Source organism: Kogia breviceps, chromosome 2 (assembly GCF_026419965.1).
Source record: "Kogia breviceps isolate mKogBre1 chromosome 2, mKogBre1 haplotype 1, whole genome shotgun sequence".
Lineage (NCBI taxonomy): Eukaryota > Metazoa > Chordata > Mammalia > Artiodactyla > Physeteridae > Kogia > Kogia breviceps.
The window spans coordinates 198613044-198639776 of NC_081311.1; the positions used below are offsets into that span (position 1 = coordinate 198613044).

A 26733-nucleotide genomic window follows, 5' to 3' on the forward strand; every position below is an offset into this window, starting at 1 on the left:
TCACAGCGGACAGCTTGGGCTCTATTCCACACCTCTAGAGTTCCTTAATTCACAGTCCTCAAAACATGTTTAGGTGATAAATGATAAATCACCTAAACAAAAGGAAAGGAGACATGAAAAGTCAGCAGAACTGAGTCCCAGTTATCCTGTGCAAAATGAGATTACGCCATGGATTCAACAGTCCATGATATCAGGGGTTTTAGGAAATGCCACTACACACTTTCCTCCTGGTCAAAAACAAATGATAGTGTCTGGAAGGAGTCGAGGGAGGTGTGCTAGAGGCAGAGAAAGGGAGGGCTGGGAGAAACAGATTGGAAAATGGGAAGCAGACTCCGTGCACCTTTGGAGGGTCACCAGCCAGCATGCTGAGAGCTTTGTTGGAGCCTGTGAAACTCAATGACATTTGGAGATACTTCCCTAATTCTAATCAAGGGATCAAGACTGGAGTAGAGAGAAGGGGAATCCGGAGCAGTGTGAGATGTTCCACCACCAGCACAGAAGGAAGATGTGAAAGAGCTAAGTGTAGTGCAGATGCCCCATGGAAAACCAACCCTAATCATTTGATCCAGGTGTCTGAGAGGCTATCACCTGGGGTAGAAGCTAGGAAAGACGTGGGTTGGTGGAGGGACTCAGTTTGCTCTTGGCAGCCCCAAAGGTCAGACCCAGGAGCATGAGGTCAAAGCTATAGGTGGACAGCTCTAAATTCCCGACGATACCAGTCCAAAGAAAGAGGGTTGACTGGACCATGACCCCACCTAGGAGAGAGGCTGACTTCCAATCATGTTCGGAGGGGCGTGGATTGAACAACTTCAAAGATGCCATTTTATTCTGAGAGCCAATGAGTCTGTGGCTAACCCTCAATGCACTTTTATAGAACCTTTCAATGGGGCTGCGATTAGCCTCATGGAAACTCATGGAAGAATCAATGACCATATGCTTTCTGAGATGCATTTCCTTCTATTCCTCCTACAATTTCAAATCAATTAGTTTTCCCGTATTTAGTTTCTGATCGTATGGCAGCCACAACCCTGAGAGAAGAAAATTATTAAAATGAATGCTAATTGCTTTTTTTCAATTAAAAAAAAATAATTGGTGCCCTGCTCTATAGTCACGGGTACCACAGCTCATACCTGGCCGTGAGGGAGAGGGCGTGTCCACTCCCGGAGGTGCAGGGGTGACCTTGGAGGGTCCAAAGGAGTTCATGACCCTTTCTTCTATGTTGGGGAGCTCTCTGAACTCCCGAACCGTGAAGACTAGTCTGGAGTCGTTGGTGATGGTCTGCAGCTCCATTCTGTCGATGTTTCGGTCTCCTACCCCTAAAATCACAATCCCCGAGGAGCTTATCACCTGGGAATACCTGGAAACATCGTCCTGGGATTTGCCACCCAGAAACAGAACCAGGTGTTGGGGCACCCCGTCTTCTATCCGGCTCCCGGCAGACTTGACAAAGAAATTCCTTGCCACGAATTCCAGAGCTTTACCAGTGTTCAGCGGAGACCCCCCTTTGAACCTCAGGCGACGTATGGCATCCAGCACACTGGCCTGGGATTTATAGGTCTTCAGGTAAAACTCTGGGAAGACATCATTGCTGAACTGCACAACCCCAATTCTCACTTTATTAGGGCCAACGTTAAGTCTCCGCACGATCCTGCTCACAAAGTCCCGGATGTGTGCAATGCCGTCCGGCCTCACACTGTCAGAGCTGTCGATTAGGAAGATGATGTCTGCAGCATCACTCTCCACGGCTGTGGATGAAAAGGAAAGAAGAAAACTCAGTACAAGACTGGCACGCATCTGGTTTTGTTTCTGAACTTTGCTCTATGTTGCACCATAATATCAATTAACATGAAAGTTATAAGCTGATGTGCATGTGTTTATCTCTTGGGTTTCTTTTAATCAATCATTACAAATTGGGCCTTTTGCATCCAAACAATTTCTGCTTCTTGAAATATTTTAAGTTCTCCAAAACTTTCTCTTTCTGAGTTTACTCAATTTTAATTTGGCTTTGGGGTCTGGGTTACAACTCATTTCAAAAATTAGAAACAAATCCTGGGTTACCATAACCTATGAATCATGAACTGTTACTACCAGAAGGGATTGAGATCACCAGGATCAACCTCTTTGTTTTGCAAGAAAAGAGAGATAGCTGAGGACAAAGGCCCTCCCTTCATCCAAGGCCACCACTTAGCTAGTGACAGCTCAGAGAATCCCAACTCGCTCCAGCAGGCCACACCATCGTTCCTGGTGTTTAATTCTTGGTATTTCTTTTCCTCACATATCTCTAGCATTTATACAAAGTTTTTATTTTCACTATTATGCCCCTATTTTCTTTGCATGCATCCATTTTTAACTATAAAGTCAATCAAAGTCCTAGGAAGGATGAACCATGGCTTCCTATTAATTAGAATTCTAGGTACTTCTTGGATGCCACTTATTAAGTAGCTCATATCTTGCCTCTCAACAAATTCAACATTTGCCTCATAAATCACTGGCTACTTATACTGGAAACATAGCACAGCAAAAGCTAAGCAGGTCATGGAATTGACCCATTTATCCTGAGAAAGAGAAAAGCTGGCCAGGCATACACAGCCAGGACTTGCATTCTCCAGTGGCACATAAAAGATTTCACAGAACATCAGTATCAGAGACAGCCACACCCTGATCATGTCAGAACACTGACGAAAAGAAAACAAAAATCACCAGACACTCCCCATCCTGGATCCCAGGCGTGACCACTGCTTCTGTATCACTTTCAGCTTTAGCCGTGAGATTTGGTAAGATATCCAATCATACAGTTACTCCTTCTCGACAGCATTCGATCCGGGGCAAAGTCCCATTTCCTCAAGCCTTCCACAAAATCATCTATGATGAGTTCAAATCCTATCATAAGCCCGTCCTAACACCCTCTTGCTGAGATGCCCTGTGGTTCACCAGCGTGTGTGTCCTTCCTCCCTGCCACAAGCAATAGACCCAGCTGGTTCAATCTCAGGTGTCCCGTTATTTTAATTTTACTTGTGAGCAGCATGGCCTTAGAGCCTGTTAGTTTTTTATACTTTTTTGAGAAGACACAACAAAGAACAAGAAACACCCAGTCTTACCTGGAGGAGGGTAGCGCGTACTGGCCAGGAGCTGCTGAATCTGCTCAGAGGTTAGGGTTGTGATGGGTGTCAGCAGTTTCTGCTCCAGGGTGGGCAGCTCCCGGAAGGTGCTCACTGAGAACACGTATTCAGGGCTCAGGGAGATCTTCACCAACTGCTCCTGGTCTGCGTTCCTTGCGATTGTAAGTGGCGCCACGCCAAACTGCTTGAGCTCTACCGCTGATTCATCTACCTCATCGTCAGACTTCCCGGAAGAAATGAGGACCAGGAACTGAGGGACACCCTCTTCAATCCGGCTCCCCAGAGGCCTCTTGAAGATATTCTTTGACACGTACTCCAGGGCGCCCCCAATGTTGACCTGCCTCCCGCCTTTGGGCCGCAGCCGCCTCACCGCGTTCTGCACCTCATCCTTGCTGGAGTGGGCGTTCAGCAGGAACTCCACCCTGGGGTCCTCGCTGAACTGGATGACCGCCACCCGGGTCATGTCGAAGCCCACATCCAGGTTGTCAACCAGCCTCTCGATGAGGGTACGGATGTACTGAAACTCGGGGCTGGCGCTTTGGGACCCATCGATGAGAAAGACCACATCCCTCTTGCCGCCAATACCTGTGAATCAAACGTTATCATAGGACTTCAGCTTCGTTGACACCAAATTCTTAGTGTTAATGAACAGCCTCCCAATTTGTCACAGAATTGCCACCTGACCGGTAAGCTACCTTAATTCAGACTATTTGAGTTAGAATATCAGTCCCAGGAGAGAGTCCTGGGCATTTCAGTGATTACAAGTCAGAGAGAAGAGGAGGAACCAGCAAAGGGCAGGGAAAAGTAAAGTCAGCAGGAGGAAGAACCTAGACACACAGGAGCCAGGTCTAGACCGAGTGGGGATGGGGTTTCGGGAAGGAGGGGATCGAACCTGTGACGGATGACACTCACAGGTCAAGTGGGACAGTGCCTGACAACTGACTACTGGGATATGCCAGATGGAGGGACCTTGACCGGAGCGCTTTCTGTGGAGCAGGGAGAGCAAGCAACAGGTTAGGGTGTGTTCAGAGAAGAACTGTAGACAGCAACACTTTATAAAGGAGCCTGGAGCACTCCTGCAGGGGGGAGATGGGCATCAAGGGAGAGATGTTACGAGAAAAGAAAAGGCATTGCGTTTGTAGCGCGAAAGGAATCACCCAGTACGTCAGAGAACTGATGATGCAGGAGAGAGAAGGAGGGTTGCAGGTGACACCCTTGAGTAGGGAAGCGGTGAGGCTGCCCAGCGAAGCAGGGACAGTTCATCCAAGTAACGGGAGGGAAGCAGAGACATGGACACTGGTGCTGGGACAGACTGAGTATGACTTCTGGAAGGTCTTTTTCGATTTACTTATATTTTCTCAGTGAAATGGGAATCAAGATCACCAGCTCAGAGTAAGCTGAGGGAGGAGAAGTGTAGAAGAAGCAGGAGAAGGAGAAGGTAGAAAACAGTCGTCTTGAAGAACTGGAGAGCCGACGGACCAGGAGTCGTACTGTTGTAGAAACATAGGCTTGTGTATAAGTAAGCTGCACACACACGATGATAGCATTTCCACAGTGCCTTCTTGGGAGTACCAGTACCTTCAATGCACCATAAAAAAGATGAGGGGGTGATAAACTGGGAGTTTGGGATTGACATAGACACGCTACTATATTTAAAACAGATAACCAACAAGGACCTACTGTATAGCACAGGGAACTCTACTCAGTATTCTGTAATAACCTAAATGGGAAAAGAATTTTTAAAATAATAGATATATGTACGTGTATAACTGAATCACTTTGCTGCACACCTGAAACAAACACAACATTGTAAATCAACTAGACTCCAGTATAAAGTAAAAACTAAAAAAAAAAAGAAAAAAAGAAAAGAAAAGAAAAAGAACTCTTGCAGCCAAACAAGCTTTGGAAATGTTGTGTTCCCTGTACTTGTACTGGGGATACACAAAACATATCAATTAGGGCAAAACCCAAACCAAAAAGACCCTCACTTCATTTATCCCACTGCCTTCCCAAGTTTATCCGATGGCAAGCCCTCTAGAACATTCCAGGGAAGGCTTGCAGGGCATGCTGCACTCTGCATGGACACCAGCGAGGGGAAGCGATCCCTCTCTGCAGCGCCGTGCCAGTCACCCCCCCTCCCTCACCCACCCAAAAAGTACTGTGTCCTGCATCGACTTTTCTCTCACTTGCTTTTACTCTTCCCTCCCCCTTCCCCACAAGCCCTTCCTGTTTTCCTCTCCCCAAGCCCTGATGTGGATGGTTCTGTAGAATGTGAACCACACAGGAGCAAGGATGCACGTGCCCGTTCACCACTGTGCCCACCCCACCCAAGTGTCCAGGGAGGGCAGGCCCTCTGTGGGCATTATTGGAAGGGTGGGTCTATCTGAGCCCCCTTCCTTCTAAGCAAGTAAGGTTCCCTCCCCTTTCCAGTTCATTGTATCAGGCCTAGGAAAGAGGAACAGGAAGGAGGAAATAGAATAAGCCGAGGTCGTAACAGCCAGGTGGCCTTCCTGCCAGTTAAGACACTTACTTCTCTGCACCAAGCAAATTCAAAAGCAATCTTCACACATTGGCTCTGGAAATGACAATATTTCAGAGACTGTGCTCCAGCTTGATAGACCACCTGTGGTCAAACTCCCTCCTCGATCACAGGAGGCTGCCAGCTGGACCGACCGACCAGGGGAAGCCTGGATCCGGCATTGAACTGGAACTATCCATTAGATGGCATCTCTCTTCGGTTAGCTATACAGAGCCTTTATGCAGAATTAGGGGTCTGAGCTGAAAGCCAAGGCTACGCCCATCTTTGAGACTTGAATTTGGCCCAAAACATGAATCTTAGCATCCCCCCAAGCCATTTCTGGCACCGAGCCCACGTGGTTCCTGATTCTTCACGTAACTCTGGTTTTCACTCCCTACCGCTGAGGAAACAAAACTGAGAATACTTTGCAATCCACAGTCCAAACAAGTAGCCCAGATATTTCAAGGAATGAAGAGCCTAAGAATCTGCTCCTTACCCGGGGTCGGTAGAGGGACCACAGATGCCCGCAGCCTGCTCAGCTCCTCGCGGCTCAGCTGGGCCACCCTCTCGGAGATGACCTGTTGGACGGTCCCCAGCTGCCGGAAGGTGGGAACGAGCACTGCGAAGTCCGGGATGAGGGAGATGATCTGCATCTCAGTGACGTCAGCGTCCCCGATGCCAATGCCGATGGGCGCGGCCCCTCCCCTCTTCAGGACCACCGAGGGGCCTCTCACATCATCCCCAGACCTGTCGGCTGTGAGGACGATCAGGACCTGGGGGACCCCTTCTGCTATGCGGCTGCCGGCGGAACCAATCAGGATGTTCCTCAGGACAAAGTCCAAGGCGGCGCCGGTGTTGGGGGTTGGCCCGCCCAGCAGGGTCAGCCCGCGGATGGCACCGACGATGCTCTGCTGGTCCATGTAGGAATTCAGGTAGAACTCGGGTCTGGTCCGGTCGCTGTACTGCACCACGGCTACGCGCACCCGGTCCGCACCCACGTCCAGGCTCTCCACCACTCTCTGGACAAACTCTTTCAACAGCGGGAAGCCATTCCTGACACCCTCGGAGCCGTCAATCAGAAACACCACATCCTTTTCACCTGAAACTAGAAGGAAGACAGCCTCTGTGACTCACACGGGACACAATAGGGATAATTTCATAACAATTTGGGGTGGACCGAATAAATCCTAAGATATCCAACTCCTAATCCCTGGAATTTATATGGAAGAAAATCTGCAGGTGTGATTACATTAATAGAGGCATGGGGAGATTGTCCTGGATTATCCAGGTAGATCCAGTGTAATCAATCATGTGTCCTTATAAAAGGGAGATAAGAGGATTAGAGTTAGAGGGAGAAGAGGTAAGGATGGAAACAAGAGGCCAGAGATACGAGAAGATCTGCTTTGAAGATCTGCTGGCTTTGAAGATGGAGGAGGGGGCCATGGACCAAGGATGCAGGCAGCCCCTAGACACTGGAAAAGATAAGGAAGTGGGTAATTGGCCAGAACCTCCAGAAGGAAAGCAAGCATGTTGACACCTTAATTTTAGCCCAGTAAAAGAGGTTTTGGATTTCTGACCTCTAAAACTTAAGATAGTAAATTCATTTTGCTTTAAGCCACTAAATTTATCATAATTTATTAAAGCAGGATTAGGAAACTGATGCACAAACACACACAGATAGCCCTTTTATTTTAGAACTTTTCCATGTTTGAACAGTATTGTTAAGTTTCAACGCTGTACTCAAGAAGAAATATTGGGGGCAGGGAGAAAGACATGGTCGGTGGAGTCTGCGCAACCATTAGCACTTTATAGATGAGAGGTTTCGAATGATGTACTGCAAGTCACAGCAGATCAATGGGGGAAAACGTAAGCCAGATGTCCAGGTTACAACCCCAAACCCCCAGCAAACGTGCTCAACAGTCAATGTAGAGAAGCTCTAGATTCTCTATTTCCAATCAAAGGGATTATATGTGAAATTAATTACTCTTTTTGCTGCAGTTTTATCACCAAATGCAAAGTGGTTAAGCATGAAGTCATGGTAACAAAGATCAGTACTGAGAAACTTTCATACAGCGTTTATAACGGGAACGTGCCTGCCTCTCTTCATGCTTTATGGTTTTCATGAATGCAGAGAATGAATTACGACACAGTGATACCCACTTAAAATAAGAAATCGGGGAAATATATGAAGATGAAGACCGTTTTAGCACTAATGTAACCGTGTTATACGGGTTTTATTATATATATAGTAAAAACTGTGGGGTTTTTTGAAAAAAAGGATTATTTTTAACCACTGATATAGCTAAATCTTTATAATGTATCTTATTACAAAATATTCTAACGTCCTTAAAAATAATCACCCTGATTCTCCTGTTTTGCCCTAGAGAGCAGTTAGAGAGTCACCTCGGGGAAAGAAAAGCCATATTCCATTGTTCCTGCAGAAATCACCTATCTTTCTTGGAAGCCCAAGGAGGGTTTCTACCCAGAGACCGGGAGCCAGCCGCCTACCATCAACTCAAGCGTGGGACAACTGGGCTGCAGAAGCAACCAGAAGTTCTATGCCTTACCTGGTGTTGGCGCCCCATTTTGCACCGATTTTAAGAGGTTTACGATGTGTGGTTGAAGGTCTCCAATCTTGGGAAGTGACTCCGCAGCCAGGATAAAGGCGGGGGACGGTACTATCTGCTCCAACTCAGCAGGGTCTGCGTTCTTGGCCTGGAGGATGAAAGGCACCACCCCACTCTGTTTCAGGTTGAGAGCTGGCCTGTCCACACGATCGGATGACCTTCCTGCCACCAGCAGCACCAGGAACTGAAGCACGCCATCCTCGACCCGGCTTCCGGTGGACTTCACGAAGATGTACCTCTGAGCGTAGTCCAGGGCATAGCCCAGGTTGAGGGCTTTGCCCGTCTTGATCTTCATTCTCTTCACGAGATTCAGGATCTCGGGCTTGCTCTGGTGCTCATCGAAACGGGACTCCACCCTGACGTCGTCGCTGTACTGAGCCACCGCAACCCGGGTCCTGTCAGGTTTCACGTCCAGCTCATCGATGACCTTGTAGAGGAAGTCGCGGACGGCAGGGAACTGGCCCACGAGATTGGCTGAGCCATCAAAGAGGAACAGGATGTCTCGCTTGCTCTCTACAGTGGAAGAGAGTTAGGACACGGTGAGGGACAAGAACACAACAGGCACCAAACCGACCTGAGCCCAGAACCACCAGCTTTGGGTAAATGGGAGTTCACAACATTCATCTGATGATCACTGCACCAGCAAGGGAAGAGAAAACCCACACCGGGTGTCTTTCAAATGCCCCCTTTCATCTATGCACAGGATTAGGACAACTAGATTCGTCTGCCCAACCTAACATCATGCTTCCTCAACAAAGCAGGCCAAAGAAAAGCCCAGAGGGTCCTGCTCTTATATCAGGTGGCAACCACTCTAGGAGAACAGACAGTGTTTTCAAATTGTTATAAACAGAACTATTGAAAATATGGTCCTGTTGTTCTTCTGCTTAAAAGTTGATCTGTCTCTTGGGCTTCCCTGGTGGCGCAGTGGTTGAGAGTCCGCCTGCCGATTCAGGGGACATGGGTTCGTGCCCTGGTCTGGGAAGAGCCCACATGCCGCGGAGCGGCTGGGCCCGTGAGCCGTGGCCGCTGAGCCTGCGTGTCCGGAGCCTGTGCTCTGCAACGGGAGAGGCCACAGCAGTGAGAGGCGCGTGTATCGCAGGGAAAAAAAAAAAAAAAATTGATCTGTCTCTAGTGACAAAGGCTGATATGGGTTATCCACCTGACACACAGACATGCTCTAATTAGATTCTCTTTTCATTAAGTTTGAGCTTATGGGTTAGAACCCAAAAGAGTGTCCATTATCAGTCAGTGGGTCAGGATCTCTGTCAGTGATTTCCAATCTGCTGTGATCAGACAAGAGAAAACACAGACATAGGGGGCTACAGCAAGTCATGTGAACATTATTTTCGGCACAAACGGTTCTTAGAACTATTTTGATTATGATTCAGTGGGATCTAACTTGCTACCCATCTGTGATGTCAGCAACCGGTAGATCTAAGAGTCTGTATTTCATCACCCTGGTAAATTCGCAGTCATCTCCATCATCCAGACTTCCTTTGGAAACCTTTTTGCCATCACATAAAGATACAGCCTTCATTGGGTTTATGACAAATAATTTTCTAGATACAGCAGATTTGGAACATAAAAATATCATATCAGGAAAATCCTTTCCATTTTTAAATGCTCCCAATGCATACTGATGTATGAAATGGAATCCATCTCTCTCTCTCTCTCTCTCTGTTTTTCTCCCATTTCCATCTGGATTTGCTCACCAGAATCTTCAGAGGTATTGGGGCAGAAATAAATAAATAAGTAAAGCTTCTGAATCAAGAGCGGAATAACCAGGACAGACATACGCCGGATTTTCTAGACTTTCTTTCATGAACAAACATCCTTTAGACAGAGCATCTAAGCTTTGCTGGTACAGTGTCTCAAGCCCCCCTTCCAAATCCTTCAACCAAAGAGAGCCCATCATCTTTCCATAGCTTTACTGCCACACTCTGGAGTTCAGATCGGGCCATCTGCCTGCCAAAGTGGTGTCAGTAGGGAGAGGGAGCCCGGAGCAGTCGGAGAGCGTTACCTGGCTGGGCGAGTGGCACTTCCTCCACACCTCCACTAACATAAGTGGTTAGGGGCTGAATCAGCTGCTGAGGCAGAGCAGGCAGGGAGCTGAAATCATCCATGAGATACACCAGGCTCGGGTTAAAAGCAATCTGCTCAAGCTCTGCCTTATTGGCCTGGCTAGCGCCCACACAAAAGGTCAGGATGCCTGCGCGTGCTAGGGCGTTGGCAGCTTGCAGATAGGAGTCCTCGGACTGCCCGGCTGTGAACAGGAGCAGGAGTTGCGGCACACGGTCCCGGATCCTGCTGCCACCAGCTTCGGTAAAGTGGTTGTCATGGACATAGCTTAGGGCTGCGCCCGTGTTCAGGCCCAAACCCCCCTTGGGCTGCAGCTGCCTCAGGTGAGCTAGCAAATCTGCCTTGGTCTGGTAGGTGTTTAGAGAGAACTCCGTCACCGGAGTGTCACTAAATTGCACTAAACCGACACGAATATGGTCGCTTCCAACATCAAGGCTGTTAACTACGTTCATGACAAAGTCCCGCACATAAGGGAAATTGGTCTTTCCAACGTTGAACGATCCATCCAAAAGAAAGATGATATCCCTTTTGTTTACGTGAACTGCAGTGGAGCACAGAAAACAAAGTGAGACATACACAACCGCAGAGGGCTTCCTCATGTGTGCCCACAGCCCAGGCACGCATGCCAACATGTAGAACACAGAGAACATCAGTGAGGCCAAGCACGTCCGTCTCGTAAAATATGGCAGAAAGCTGCATATTTTCCTCCAGTGGGAGCTGGTGTTTGTGAGGAGTATTGAGAGCCGACATTATGAAACCAAGTTGGCTCACAGAGAGATACAGTGCCGAAAGCTAGAATGTTTACAACCAACAAAAGTGATCAGAATCCTTGAAACAGAACATTCCTTCCCTGGAAGTGAATTCTGCAAGGTTGTTGCTCCTTTTTCCGTATCACTCGGCTTATGACCACGGTCAGAGCCAGGTTTACCTGGGTGAGACTGGGTCCCCCTGGGTTTCCCTCTACACATGCACAGAGACATTTCCACTTACAGATAGATTAGAAGGGTTAGCCCAAGTTAACCTGAGAACATGAGTTCCCTAAGGCTAAAAAAGTCAACAAAATTAGGCTGTTCTCATCTTGAAATAGTCCTAGGGAGGCCCATGGTCATTCTCTACTGAGACTCTTCTGTGGGAGAGTCACGGCATTGCCAGGCAATAATCCAACCAGTGCCCATGGGGATTCCTCCTGAGTGAGATCACAGGATCATGGAAACACATTAAAATGCAAAGAGACTCTTTGCTATGCTTGGCTGAGGTTGTGCTCATAAAGAATCCAAAGTACATTTCTCAAATCAGAGTGTTTTCCCCAATACATGCCACCAAATTCCTTCCCATCTCTTCCCTGACATTTCACTAAAATTGAAGCCTAACAACTACTTATATCCTATGTTCTATCAAATTGAACTTTGGCTCTGAAAGTGTGGATTAGAAGTCTTAAGGAAATAAAAGAGAGAGAGAGAGAGAGAGAGAGACAGAGAGGATTTTAGAAGACCAGAGAGCTTGAGGAGAAAGCATGCATCCATGCATCGTGGGTCATGCACCGAACATCCTTCCAGTGGTGAAGTTTGTGAGGCAGAAAAGCTTGTTTCTGTGATATCCATCTTCTTTAAGGACGGTGAATTGTACTGACTCAATTCGTAAGCTCATTGACCGTTATCCTGTCTTTAAAAATAACTGTTCGGTGATAACCGTAATAAATGAGGGGTCTGGAGAACCACTGGGTTTTTATCTGCACTCGCATCCCCTCACTACACTTCCCCATTGAAGGAAATCCCTTAAAGAGGGAGGAGAGAGGATGAATGCTCTATGCTGCTCAGGTTTGGACCATTTAGAAGTCAACTGTCTACTTGGGAAAGGAAGAGCCAGGCTTCATCTTGGTGGAGGGGGGAGGGGGCTGGACAGGAGTCACCAGTAGAGACAGAACACTGGGACCTCAAGAGGGATGAGAACGGACAGGTGGTCTCTCGGCCAGAAGCTCCAAAGACAGGTGGTCTCTGGTCCTATAGCCTAAGTCACACGATTCTTATTTTATGACATTTTAAGACATACAGTTGTATCACATGATGTTTTAAGTCATATATTTCCCAAGTCAGGGTAAAAGGAAACCCAAAATAAATCTTGTTTGTTGCTCTGGTTTCCATCATTTAAAAGGTGTCTGTCAGCTGAACACAAATAAAACTTAGGTTTGCTTTTTCCCCAGAGACTCTGCCTGGAGACAGCCCTCTCACGTGTCTGACACCCTCCCCACCGCACCTTCAGTGGTTCCAGAGAGGGTCCTGAGAGGCGCCAGCAAGCCAGGCAGCACACCCTGCAAAGGGGCGGCTCGGAACTCGGCAGGAATGAACACCAGGGAGGAATCAAAGGCGATCTCTTCCAGCTCAGCCCGGTTGGCCACCTTGTTCCCGACGGCAAAGGCCATGATGCCGCTTCTCTTCAGCTCCTGGGCAGGCTGGCTGACTTCGTCTAAGGACTTACCACCTGTAATCAGCACCAAAAGCTTAGGGACGCCCTCGGCGGCCCGATAGCCGGCCGCCCCCGTGAACAGGTTGTTCCGAACAAAGTCCAGAGCAGAGCCTGTGTACAAGGCCGAGCCGTCCATGGGCTTCATCTTCCTCACGGCGGACGTGACCTCCCTCTTGGTGGGGTAGGTATTGAAATAGAACTCCGGCTTCACTGTGTCTGCATACTGAGCCACTGCCACTTGGATATAATCCCGTCCGATCTCCAGCCTCTGGATGACCTTGGCAACGAAGTCGCGGATTGCATTGAAGCTGACCAGTCCCAGGGCAGAAGAGCCATCCACCAGGAAAACTACGTCCCTCTTGTTGATTTCAATGACTGTAGATAGCAACGTGACAAGGTGAGTACAGTAGCCTTACGCATCGCATTCAGTATGACTCTACACAGCTAACACCACCCAAGGGGAGTTCCCTTCGCCCTGGCCAACGTCAAGTCCATGGGAGCCTAACACACACATTCGTTATAGCTGTGTCAGTTATAGCTTCCCTACGGCTGGCAAGTGGGGCTCCTCAAACCCCCACCCTCTCTTAGTACTTTTTACAAAATAGTTGCACCAAAATCCATGTAGGTGTATTAGCCACTTATTTACCATATTGTCACTAAAAATGTCAGAAAGCTCTCTTCTACCATAAATCCATAGCTTGGGTTTTAGAGGTGAGAAGGAAGCCAGAGCTCAAATAATTAAAGAAGCAGTCAGTGTCTGCTCGGAGAGCCCTGTGCTTCACGATGCTGATTTCATGAATACCTACTGCCAAGTGCAAAAGTTGAAAAAGCATAAGCACCTCTATTCCTTTTGGTATCCTTGCCATGCCTTGATGTTTTCAGGCAAGGGGAAAAAAAACACCAATTATTTGGCATCATAAACTTATAAAAAGGAAATCGATGTCAAGACGAGCGAGTGGCCCAGAAGTATTTGCATTTAAGAGAGAGGCATTGTGCAGGTCCCACGTTCCATGTTAAGGTTATGATAATTCAAAGACAAATCACAAAGCAAAAACACCTTCACAAGATCACTGCCTCCAAGTGACTATGAACTTGTGTCCACCTGCTGTATCGACACCCAGGCAGCACACCTGAGTCTCGGGAACCGAGGCTCATATCGGACCACAGCACCCCATCCAGAAAACGGAGAAGGCTTCCACAACTCGTAAGATCATAAATGGTTCAAGCAGAGGCAGGAGGGTTTGCAATTTATTAAATGATCATCTGGATGTGAGGAGGCCTCATTATTCCCGGCAGTCAGGTGAATGGCACGCAACACTTTAGTTCACTTAACGTTTGATTATATCGACAGCTTTGGTCCAAACTCTCCTCTTTAAGAGAAAACATGTTAATGTACCATAGATACAAAGCATTCAGGGAGAGGCGCGTGGGAACCACTGCTTTGGCATTAAGTCGTGGTGTAAACGGTGAATTCCAGGTCCTTCGACTCTCCATCAAGCCCTGCAGACGCATGGATTCTCCCTACACGGTGGGGCTGAGAGACCCTGAGAGCCACACCCCCTCCTTCCTCCCTCTCCCTCTCTCCATGTACACGTGAAAGCCATATACACAGCTGTGCAGTTAACCACATGTGTGCTTTCTAGACACATACAAGCACAGCACGCACACCTGGAAACACCCATTCTCACACACGCGCCTTCCATACCGTGGATGTAGGAGTTGAAACGATAAATGCAGGGCTTCCTGAATTCAGTAAGATGTATGCAGCACATGAATGGATGGAGAGGAAGGCAGGTCCCTTTCATCCCCTGGTCACTGGGCTGACTCACCCCCACCTCGTCTCCTCCCTCACCCTCCAGTAAGAGTCCTCCTCTCCCTGCTGTGAGATGCCAAGAGAGCCGTCTCCCCTCTTTCACACGGTTCTGCTGGGGCTGGGTGTGAAACCCCCTTACAAGGTGACCCTGAAGGTCCTGTAACCGGTCGACTTCAGCCCCACCTCCCTATTGACCCACAGGATGCCAAGTCCCCTGCAGCCCTGGCAAGCCCAGGACCGGGGGCAGCCCTCGCTCTCCCACGCTCCTGTTCCCAAGCAAAATCTCCTCCAGCAAACGTCCAGCCCCCATCCCCCTCCCTCGGTGCTGGGTTCCTCTGCACCCTCCTCTTAGGGCGACTCAAGGCTACTCTTAGGTGATTCTTCTCAGCGACCTGGGGACCCTGATCTCCAATAAAGCAGGTCCTCCTGTGCCCCCCAGCTTCACTGAAAACAATAGAAGCCACTGGAGGACTTCACGCAAGCTGGTGATGCTTGCGCCCTAAACCAGAGACTTCCCCGGGCTTCCGGGCATCCGTGAGCTCCAGCCCCGCCTCCTCCTGACGGTCTGGGCACAGCCAGGCTCCCTCATGCCGCACGACTGGCCGCCACACTTGGCACCTTCTTCCTTCTGTTCCTCGCCTGCTTCTGTCCTGCAGCCCTCACGCCAGCCTTCCCGGCCACCTGACCTACAGCTCTCCTTCCCCCTCCTCTCCACGACAGCCCCCTTTAGTGGCCTCATCTGTCACACTCTGGCAGTAGTTTTCTGGTCGGTGGTTTACGTTTTTGTGATCTGTCTCTCCATCACCTGCAACGAGCCAGCGGCCACGTCAGTCTGGTCCACCAGCACTGGGTCCCCAGTGCCTGGCCTGGTGTCCAGCACCTACCTGATAGCTAAGAGTATCTGTTGAATATTTACAGATGAAGCACAAAGATTAAAGACGGTTTTGTAAGTGAGGAGTGAAAGTTAGCTAGGGCAAAGCTGAAATAAGGGCCTGGACTGCCATAGATCAAAATGAACTTGAAACTTCTCCCGGCACAGAAATATCCTTTCATCCTTTATCATCAATTCAAAAAACTGGAGCCCAGAAAGTCTCTGTGGGCTGCCCAGGATCACACAGCTGGTTAACATAAGACCTAGGACCAAAGGCCCGCTCTTGGGACAGCAGCCATGGCGCTTCCTGAGTGTTTACAAAACTTATGGAAGTCATTCTTTTGTTTCCAAAAGCATGCAAGCCCAGAGAAACCTTAATATTGATAGACTGTATTCCAATCAGAGGGAAGTCTGGAAATATCAAGAGAATTTTCTGGATGTAATTTTGCATCAATTCTTAATTTACCCCACCCAGCCATATGCCTAAAACCATTAATAATAAAATCCCTGACGGATGGGTGAGATCACCAGTGATGTAACCTGGTCCACTTGGATCTGCCAGATTTTTACCTGCCACAGCATCAAGCACCACTGGGTTCTTACTTAAATTTTTAAATACACTTCCCACCTCCCATGTCCGTGAAATGTATTTTCTTATGTGACCTGATTAGCTTTATATGTTTTTTTAAAATGACTCCGGTCGGGCTCTTTTGCCAAAGGCCTCCCAGCTGAGTGTACAATCTCTCCTCTCCGTCAACAGAGCTACTCTACAACTCAGTAAACACAGGAAAAACGGTTTTCATAAACGTCCCCCCAAGTGAGTGCTTTGTTATTTCTTACCTCCAGAAATGCCACTTCTGCTACGCATCACAAAACTGACATTGGGAGACAGTTCTCACATGGCAGCACTCTCTAACGGGCTGAATTCTAGAGCTCAATGCCATTATCCTGGGGTACCTGTCTCAGAACCGTAATGATCCCCTGAGATCCATGTTTAGGATGACTGCACTATAAGTAGATCATACGACGATGTTTAACAACCTCCACGTAACAGGTTTGTTGAATTAGCCTTAAAAGCACACTTTCTTGACAACTCATGCTCTAAAAAGCACTTTCCACTCAATCACAGATCTCCGGTTTTTCTGGAACACTGCAACCGTCACAGACACCACATCCAAGAACTAGCTCATCTTGGAAGGACTCGGCTGTGGGTACTTACAGGTTCTCCCGAGGCGAATCATTCTGCAAGGTGCCCACCTGACTTCTACAAAAACACACACAGACAGCCCACTACCACACAGATGGTGAGAAAAGCATACGTACCTTGGGTGACAATGGTTGGCGGTTGCAAGACAATGTGCCTTTGGGCCACGCCAACAATGTACGGCAGTAATTGCTCCTGGACGTCCCCAAAGCTACGGAATTCCGGGACAGTAAACACCAAGTTGTCATTGGTAGCTATGTGCTGAAGCTCCGCCTTGGGGGCGGCCTGGGCTCCGAGGCCAAACGAGAAAATGCTAGCCTGCTTCAGTGCTATGACCGCGTCTCGGATTTCATCACTAGAAGGCCCAGCACTTATGAGGACCAGCACCTGCGGAACCCCTTCCTCCACTCGGCTGCCCCCTGCCCGGGTGAAGTGATTCTCCACCACAAAATCAAGGGCAAGGCCGACATTGGCCAATTCCCCACCGATGAACCCCAGGGCTTTCACTGCATCCAGAACCTGAGCCTTGGTGGAATAACTGTTTAATGAGAACAGGGTTCTGGGCTCATCGCTATACTGGACCACCCCCACTTGGATCTGCTGAGTTCCAACTGAGAGTTTCTCAAGGAGATTTACAAGGAAGTCGCGAATGACTGCGAAATTGACACTTCCGGTGTTGTTTGATCCATCAATTAGGAAAATAATGTCAGCAGAGTCTTGTGCTTTAAAAGAGAGAAATGCAAAAAATGTGAAAGCATTAGAACAAGTGACCACATGCATCGTTCGGTGTTCTGACATGTTTCTTGGGAAACCAATAAGAAACACGAAATATGGACAAACAAAACATATGTTGATTAAGGAATGTGAAATTCTCTTTTAGTTCTGCATTCTGAATGGATAAGAGGCAACTTCTTAACAGAAAAGATGGTGTTAAGTAGGGGCATTTAATATCAAATTTTCTTCTGTGCCATCTTTGTAGTCAAATTTCAAGACATATTCAATTTCTGGGTATATTCTGAAATTTTCTACTAAATTTGGAGGGAACTGTAGTTGCATGGAATTATGCCTTACCATACCTACAGGAGAAAGTAAAGGAGTATATTAACAAAGGTCCAAGGATGATTTCTAATTTGAGGACACTTCTCTTATAATCCTCAAGTCATTATAAGAATTTTCTTTGTCCAAATCCACAGCACAAAACAGAAACCCAGATTTAGGGTTTGACGATTCATCATCCCAGTATGTTAAACACTTGATTCCTTGAGCAACTGTTGTTCCTTCTTTTTTACTTTAAAAACCAAAATGACTGTGTATCTACCACTTTGGGAATATGAAAAGAAGAACTCAAACAACATTTACAGTTTTGATTCAAAAATACTCTGATACATTTTGGTTTGATTTTCGTTTCTCAAATGACGTTGAGTTGCGTGAAACTCAAATGCAGTCTGGGATTCAGCTAAATGTTTTCTTCATTTATTTTTGCCATTGCCTCTATATTCGATCACATAATGCAGAACAATGTTAAGCAGAGTGATATGAAACCAGTCATGACATAATTATCCAACCTTATTTTTATGACATCTTAGACCGAGTGCCTGGCAGGACCACGGACATCTAGTAAACCCTGAATCAGAATTAGCTCTAGAGTTATACAAATGGACATAAAAAGGCTGACCAAGGTCTCTTTTCTGCCCACAGTGGCAAACATGACACTTCCATTCTGTTACTGAGAATGGGGGTTTCACAGAAGCACTGAGCAAGGAATAGCAATCAATAAACTCTGAACCTGGGTGGAATATTTCAAAGCCTCATCTGCTAGAATGTTTAAATCTGGCTGATTTAAACGATATGAAAAGCAAAATTATTCTAGCAAATATATTTTAATAACTTAAGTATGTGTTTGGAATAGGAAGAGATTTTATGTGAGCATATATGGTATTTTTATTCTGGATTTTAGGAAGCTATGTTTGGAGTATAATTGTAATATTATATGTACAATCATTCGTTCTGATATTTTTAATGACAGTGAACATTTTATAGATAAAATTAATTTTTCCTGGTACCAACAAAATTGCTTTTATTTCCACAATGGAAACAGGATACAAATCTTGTCTCATGAAATTAAGGAATTTTGCTATAGTGAAATGATGTTCTTACCCAAGCTCTCCCTTGGGGAATCTGAGCCAAGTATGGCTACAATTGGGATTACTGGAACCAGAAACTGCTCTCTTGTTCCCCTTACATACATGAAACCCCTAACAGCAATTCTGCAGAGGAATTCCTTTCATAGGGAAAGATACTAATGTGAAAATATCTTGTAAGGTTTTATAAGATATTAACTTAGCGTTTGCTACGAATTGCAAAGCATTTGCTACTCTTTAGCCAAACCGTAAGGCTCCTGAAGCACCTTATGGGCTGGTGCGGTGCCAGCAGTGTGAATTATGTTGCAAGCCATAGAAATGGCCCACATGGTGCCAGGAGCTCCAGGCTCAGCAAACCATACCACAAAATTCCTCAACACTTCCCAGGCCTAAACCAATGACCCTGAGGGACAAAGGCAGATTTGCCCCTTACTCAGCAAACCGAGACCTTGAAAGGAAGGACTAACTCTGAACCTAAGATCAATAAAAGAAGAACGATCCCTAAATCACAGATGACTCATTCCTTATTAATTTATTACTTACTTTTTGATTGCGGTTCACAATAGAATAAATAAAATAAACAAACACTGAGGGAAAACCCTTGATTGTTGCTCTTCTAAAAAGCTGAACCGCAGCAGGTCATAGAAAAATGTTGGATAATTTGTCATCACTGAAAAAACCACGTTGTCCTCTTATGCACACAATGATGGGACACACAAGGGCATGCTGTTATCCAGGAGAGCCGAAGCCCCAGACAGACACAAGGGACACCGGTTCTTGTGTACAGCAAGGCATACCAGGGATCAATATTAACTCTAAGAGGAACCAGATCTTTCTAAAATTTTAAATGTGAAGTTGTCTGGTTTTCTGCTTTTATGGTGCACGTATCACACCATCTGTGGCATTTTCTATAGAAAAGTTTCGAAACATCCATGGAAAAATCATAGGTTCCTTCAACATCGTTGGAAACACTGCTTTCCTGAACACATTGGTGTGGGCACAATGCTTTCCTTAGTTCATGGGATGCTTCCTTTTTTCAAGCAAAATTTAAAAGATCACATTTGTATTTCCTATGCAAGCATAAAACTGCAGATAGGTTTTGTGAGTTTTCTAAATCTTTATATTTTGCAAAGAAAAGAAAGTTCATCCTCACTGATATATAGGTCACCTTTAGCTTTTGCTTTAGTAAAGCTTTTGTATTGTATATCCATTGATAAAAGGGATTTTTTAAAAAATGTGAACTTTCAGTGATTACTTGAGTACAGTTCATTTAGAACAGTGGCCATGATATATATATTCATGGGGAAAAGTTACCTACCTATGGGCAGGAAACAAAAAGAAATGGCCCTAACTTATTAGCAATCTCCATAATGTCTTCCTGACTACCTTTCCCAAAAACTATAAGCAGAGAATTTTTATTATTTTATTTTATTTTTTGCTGTGAAACATGCAGTGGGACATGATACTGGCAGAATTGCAGAGTGAAGTTAATTAGAAAAGACAACATAAATGGATTAATATTCCACCCTGGTGCTGCTAGTGGCTTGGACACTAGAAGACAGAGATGCTTTCTTGGCATAAAAACAAAGGTTTTGTCATCTCTGTGGAAACAGACGATGTTGACAGGCTCGTTTAGCATTCATATGATAATCTAATCATTTATCCATTTATATAATGGTTAAACATAATGGCAAATTCGTCCACCCTTTTTCCTGAATTGGCCAAAACACCAATAAAAGAGAAGATGTTCCATTTCTCTCCTGATCCCTTTCATTGTTTTTGACATGGATGAGTTCTTATCCCTATATTCAGAAAGACAATGATTAGTGAATTATTGATGCTGAGAACATTGTAGCAAATGGAAAAGGTCATTAGAGCTGCCATCTTGTAACCTCCTTGTAACCTGCAGTGCTTGGTTTGGGGAGCTCTCGGGGTCCACCTTCTTTTCCTGCAATCGGGCAGGATCGACACTAGGGTCATAATGCAGAGGTGAGACACATCATTTGAAGTGGGGAATGCTATTCAGGTTTAACGCAAATAATCCAGACTCCGCCTCACCCCTCTCTTAGAAGTAGACCCACTGGTAGGGTCATGAGCCCTCCCACCCCATCAAAGCTGAAATCACAGATAACCATTGGGGAAACCATTTTATGAACAATCTCCTGAAACACGTTGGGGTTGGTTAGTTCTAAAACCCTTCTCTTAACCACGATCTGCCTGCCCGGCTCCTATCTAATGACGTCTACTCATCTTGCTCCCCACTCCTTGTTTTCCGAATCTCTCTTATGAAAAACTGATGTCTAGTACTATTCGCCTACAAAACACCATTATTCGGATCATAATCCAGAAAGCCTTTCTCTGGACTCCTCCTCAACTGCCTCCAGGTCTCTTCCTCCTCCTCCTGGCCCCTTCTCCTCTGGCTTTCCAGAAGTCTCCCAGCTCCTTCCAGCTCTCATCTGCTTCCCCCTGCCCCCGAGCCAGGTCCCCAGGGCAGCTTATTTCAGGAATTTACTAGCTACCATCTTAGCAATGGTAAATGTCCTTCCCAAGAAGATCTTCTTGCCTCTCTATCATCCTCTCCTTGCAAGCTCCAACCTGGTAGCTTTTTCCTTCCAAGAGTGCCTGAGATACCTTCAGAACACCAGGGAGCCACACTCCTGGACAAGCCCCCAGGCTCTGGTCTCTGACAACACTGCACATCACTGCAAGTCAGCGGTTGTTTCTTGAACGTTTTGTGATCCTTTCCTCATAGCCCTGTTGCAGCCGTTCAAAAATAACCTCTATTCCTCCAAGCTCCCAAGCACCACTGCTTCTCTCCCTCTATCATCTTCTCTTACTGGATGACTGATGCCAACTCAACCTGAACACTCTCAACGTCTCCCCTTTCCACCTCAATATCTTAGAAATATGATACCTTTTTCCTCCTTTCCCTTCATCTTATGGGACACATGTCTCTCCTTCTGGAGCTCATTTCTCCCTTGAGCTCTCGCACCCTAGCTTTCTGCCCATTCTCCTAGAATTCTCTGCTACCCACTGTCAGTTGGCGACATGGACTCATTTTGGGACACAGGGAGGTCCCTCTGTCCTGCCCGTCACTGATGAGGAAGCCTAGCCCTGGTCAGAATGGCTGTGGTGCAATACATTTGAAATTTACCTGTGGAATTCCTTCCCAATCAGTCTTTAGGCACTTAGCACTGGCAAGAGACCTAATAGGTGTGAATGGTTAAGTGACTTGCCAGACAGTTAGCTCCATGCACATCACCATGCATGAACACATCCATGTAAAGTCGCTGCATCATCAGTACTTCCAGAGGGGCACTGATGAGGACCATTGGAATCAGAAGCATCTCTATGGGCACAGCCATGGTGACAGAGTTGAGGAGAAGTGAGAAAACCCACTCCAAAGCCAACATGTAAGGGCCTCCAGCTCTAAAACTCAATTTCTTCAAAATAGATTTGGACTGGATCATCTCTAAGGCTTCTCACAATTCTAATTCCATCAAATCTCTGCAATAAATCCCATAGAGTCTAAGAGAGGAGCTCTGTGTGTTGCTTCACTGGACCCAAAAGTGGACCCCCCCCAACTTCCCTCTGCACTCAAGCTCTTTCAGACACGGAGTTTTCTTTAAAGGAAACGGGCTCTCTATCCCAGGAACAATGAAGGGATTTTTGTTAGATGTCTGCCCAGCCACGCTGAGTCTGTCTTGTCCAAGGAAGGTAGAAACAACCTCTTGTGGGGTAATAACATCAGGATGGGCTTTTTTAGAGTTAGAATATTAATTGTCTCAAAAGCAAAGAATTCCTCTCGAAGGTAGGTGAATTGCTCTGTTTTGGAAGGAGGCTACAGAGAATATTCAAACCTTTGTTTTTAGACCTATGAACAGACATCTCTTCCCTAATCCGCCCACAATCTTTTAGCCGTCATATTGCCTTAATGCCAGCGGTTGCCAAGCTTATCTCCAAAGAAGAGCGAGGCAGGCAGCAGCTTGGCGATGTTGCCATTACCTGTGATGTCTTTAAGGATCTCTGTGCCTCCAGCCCTTTCTGGAGTCATGGATGAATGCACACAGGCCACTAAGTTTCCTACTATGTCATGAAGTGAGGTAAACTTCTCTAGGTTGAAAATATGCACATTGAGTGGTTCACTTGCTGTTTCTTTTAACGCTCCTTCATCTGCATCCTCAACTCCAATTGCAAACACGTTAACACCAGCAGATTTAAGTTCCACTAAAGGCAGAGCAAGGGCATCCTTCGAGTGTCCATGGGTTAACACTACGATAACCTGAGGCACTCCGTCACCGGCCCGGCTTCCGGCAACCTCAGTGAGGTGGCTTTGCATTACGTATTCTAATCCTTTTCCAGTCTGATTGCTTCCCCCAGTATAAGACATGTTGGAAACATGGAAGAGGACTTCTTGTTTAGAACGGTACGTATTTAACAGGAACTCGGTATCTGGGCTGCCGTTGAACCAGACCAGAGCAAAACGGAAATCATTTTCTCCCACAGCTAAAGATTTTATAACATCATATAGAAACTCTTGAACAAGTTGGAAATGCTCCTTTCCAATGCTCCAAGAGGAATCCACTAGAAACATTATATCGGCAGCAGCGCCATTTGTGACATCTTTAAAAAAAGACATTGGTTTAGATGTTTCTCCTGTTCAAGAAAGGACTTCCCATCAGTGCAAAGCCTTCCTCAACTCATTCAGTTTCCACTGTGCTGTTACTAAATAATTTACACCTCACGTGCGAGACAGGCGGGGACGCTGACTTACCTGAGAAACGGGGAACTGGACACATGGACCCAACAGCTGCCGGTGCCCAGTCATTGGCCCAAGTTCCATATGCAGTGACTGCCATACATGGGCCGGTAGTGGGTTCCGCAATGGGGAAAAACATTCCCTGGCATGTCCTTTAACTCTAGATGATTCTTTGTGGTAGTCTGAACCCCAAGACCCACCTGCTCAGATGGGAATGATATTCTATCACAGGTAACCAAGCATCATCTTTAGAAATTCCTTCCTCAGCTTTGGGTCTGGAACTGGGCCCTGACAAGATAGAATACTGAAATCTACTACTGTTTTACCTGAACTAAATCTACTACTGTTTTACCTCCCATGCTTTGAGTAATTTGCCAGACAAATAAATGTCATAAATACATCTTAAGTGAAGAAGACTTGTATAACTGTAGGGAAGGGCAAAGTCTCATTTTTTTCAGACTTTGTAGCATGATGAAAGGTAGCCTAACTCGTCGCTACATTTTCAGAGCCACCTAAGCCCTCTTAGATCTAAGCCCTCATCTCTTTCAAAGATGAATCCAGTTCTCTCTCAAAAGTAGGAGCAGGAGGCTCCAGGTGCCAGGCTGTGGGTGGCTGGGAAGTGTCCTTCTGCACTGGGCCAGGCTGGCTGTGCACAGCAGGCCCCTGGACTCTACTCACCGGGGGCTGACCCGATGCCCCAACCCATGCTCCCCTGGCATTGAGGTGGTCCTCACCAGGCCGCCATCTAAGGACTACCAGGTCTGGAGGGGAGAATCCCCATCAGAAGCTCAGCTCTCCAAGCAAAGGAGAGGGACCCAAGTCAATCCTTCCCAGCTCATAATACATGAACCATTTCTCATTTTTCTAAAACTCTGCAAGCAAGTTCTTAATAGGATTAGTTGGGATCTATTTTTAAATAGTTTGGGGAAACTGATATTTTAAAGATTTGATGATTCTAGATGAAATATGTCTTTTCCTGTCCAGAGTGAGAAAGAAATGGTGACATTTGTGTTTGTTTTTGTTGTTTTTGTCAGGGAAAATAATTTTTTACTCTCAACCATTGTCTTCTCTGGGTTTTATGTGCTCAGACATCAACCAGTGCCAGAAATGTGGAAGAGCTCTTCAGATGGTAAAATACTTTCGACACAAACTTTCTGCTCACACCCAAGGTGAAAACAAACCACTTGCAAACCACCGCCAAGATATCAAACCCAAGTTTCAGTAAAAAGAATCTCTCTCTCACTGGATAAAGAGGAGCAAAAGGTCTGTAAAATAAATGAACATCCTGTAGTCAATGGCTTGGCTATCTCTTCAAAGCTTATCTAAGCTCTATATTCAGCACATGATGTCTAAGATCTAAAATCAGAGAATACTGTTCTTTTTAATGAAATGAAGAGATGTTTCTGGATCTTACCTGCTTGTTGCTGTGCATGAGTAAAGGAAAAGCCTGAGAAAAAAAGGCAAAAGATGGCCACTAAAGGCAAATGCCGATGCTTCCTCATTTTGATTTTGTCTAAGCACCAAGTGAGAACCTACGAGAGAAAACAGGACAAAGGAGAATGATCAGGTCTTGACTCTCCGATTACTAATGAATGAATCAAGGATTTATCCCTTTTATGAAAAATAGTTTTGACTAAACATAGATATGAGAATCTTTGAATCTAGTGATTGTAGGACTTTGGCCATAGCTAAAAATTGTGCAGTTCAACTTTTTTTCCTCTCAAATGGACGCAGGAAAAAATAGTATATCACGAAACAAATGGCAGAATGAAAGAGGGGCAGGAGAAAAGGTGCTCAGAGGCACAAAGGGGCAGGTTGGTGACGCCCAGCCTGTTAATCGTGTCTGAAGGAATCCCCCAGGGAAGCTTCCGTTCAGGGAGGGAACAGGCTTCGTCCAAATCACAACGTGTGCAAACACCACCATGGCAGCTGGGACCATTTCGAATCTTGCCCTCATTCTCTGTTAATATTGAGCACTTTTCCTCCAACAAAAACCTGCTGTGTGTCCAACTCCAATCGCAGGATGGAGCACACCCTGGGATACTGAATTAGCAAGACTGAAGCCAGTCATGAGGGCTGATGGCCACACAGCGTGGTCTCCCATGCAAATTTAACTTCCGGCCAGCTGGGCTCAAGTCTGGATGGGCGCAGTAGGCTGTGTCACCATCACTTTTCTCTTCAAGCAAACACCACCTTCTCCCAATGCCACATCTAAGAACCCTGACCCACACCAAACCTTCAGGTCAGCATCATCATCCTCCAATCTCCCGTGAGAGCAGCTTGAGGGTCTGGGCTCTTCTTTATGACCCTCCAGAGAGCCGGCCTAGGTCTTCTCCATCTGGGCTTAGGTCCCCTTGCAGGACATCACCTCTTTTCTCTTCCCCTTGATCCAAGGCTCTGGTTTCCCCCAACTCTTTCTTAGGTCTTGGGTATATGCCCTGTGCAGATCCACTAGACCCCAAGCTTGATTTAATGAATTGTTGTTGCTGTCTTAAAATTCTTAATAACTTTTGGACAAGGATGCTTCATGTTCATTTTGCATCGAACCCACAGATTCTGGAGCTGGTCCTGGCTACAGCTGTGCATGTGTATCAGACTCTACTTACCCTTACCCAGACTTAGCAGGGGTTCCCTGGTCAGAGCCTTGGGTAACAGCATTAGAGAGGAGGGGCGTGCCGGTCAAAATTATTGGTTATTTTTTCTTGTCCTTAGTTTCAAGAAGTACTATTTGATATTGAAAATTATGTAGTATAGACTACAGTCAAGCAAGAAATCCCATTTGGTTTAAGAAACCTAAATATTTTCATCTGGAGAGATTGGGTTACCATCATAATTTACAGTTTGAAGATTAAGAAGGCGGCCTTGGGAATTACAGCATGAAAAGGTAATCATCAACAGTATAAAGAAAAATCAAAAATATCTCTCTGTGGGGAATTTTTTGGTAGAAATAGAAAAACAAATCCTAAAATGCATACGGAATTTCAAAGGACCCAGAAGAGCCAAAGCAAACTTGAGAAAGGAAAAATAGAGCTGGAGACCTCATATTTCCTGATTTCAAATCATATTACAAAGCTACAGAATCAAAACAATATGGGACTGGAATAAAGACAAACATGTCAACCAATGGAATAAAATAAAG

The 26733-nt window shown here is 46.1% G+C and overlaps 1 protein-coding gene across 1 annotated transcript in view; it reads right to left on the minus strand.

Annotated features, from left to right (window-relative positions):
• The window catches only part of COL6A3 (collagen type VI alpha 3 chain), an 85908-nt gene that overhangs the window by 44919 nt on the left and 14256 nt on the right, over window positions 1-26733 (minus strand). The window contains exons 2-10 of the mRNA XM_067027219.1: window positions 25009-25126; window positions 22841-23458; window positions 16814-17416; window positions 12597-13181; window positions 10285-10884; window positions 8205-8777; window positions 6134-6742; window positions 3099-3704; window positions 1131-1745 (exon numbers count right to left, since the gene is read on the minus strand). Coding sequence (XP_066883320.1) covers window positions 1131-1745; window positions 3099-3704; window positions 6134-6742; window positions 8205-8777; window positions 10285-10884; window positions 12597-13181; window positions 16814-17416; window positions 22841-23458; window positions 25009-25096 — 4897 coding nt within the window. The 5' untranslated portion in view covers window positions 25097-25126. The remainder of the gene's footprint in view (window positions 1-1130; window positions 1746-3098; window positions 3705-6133; window positions 6743-8204; window positions 8778-10284; window positions 10885-12596; window positions 13182-16813; window positions 17417-22840; window positions 23459-25008; window positions 25127-26733) is intronic.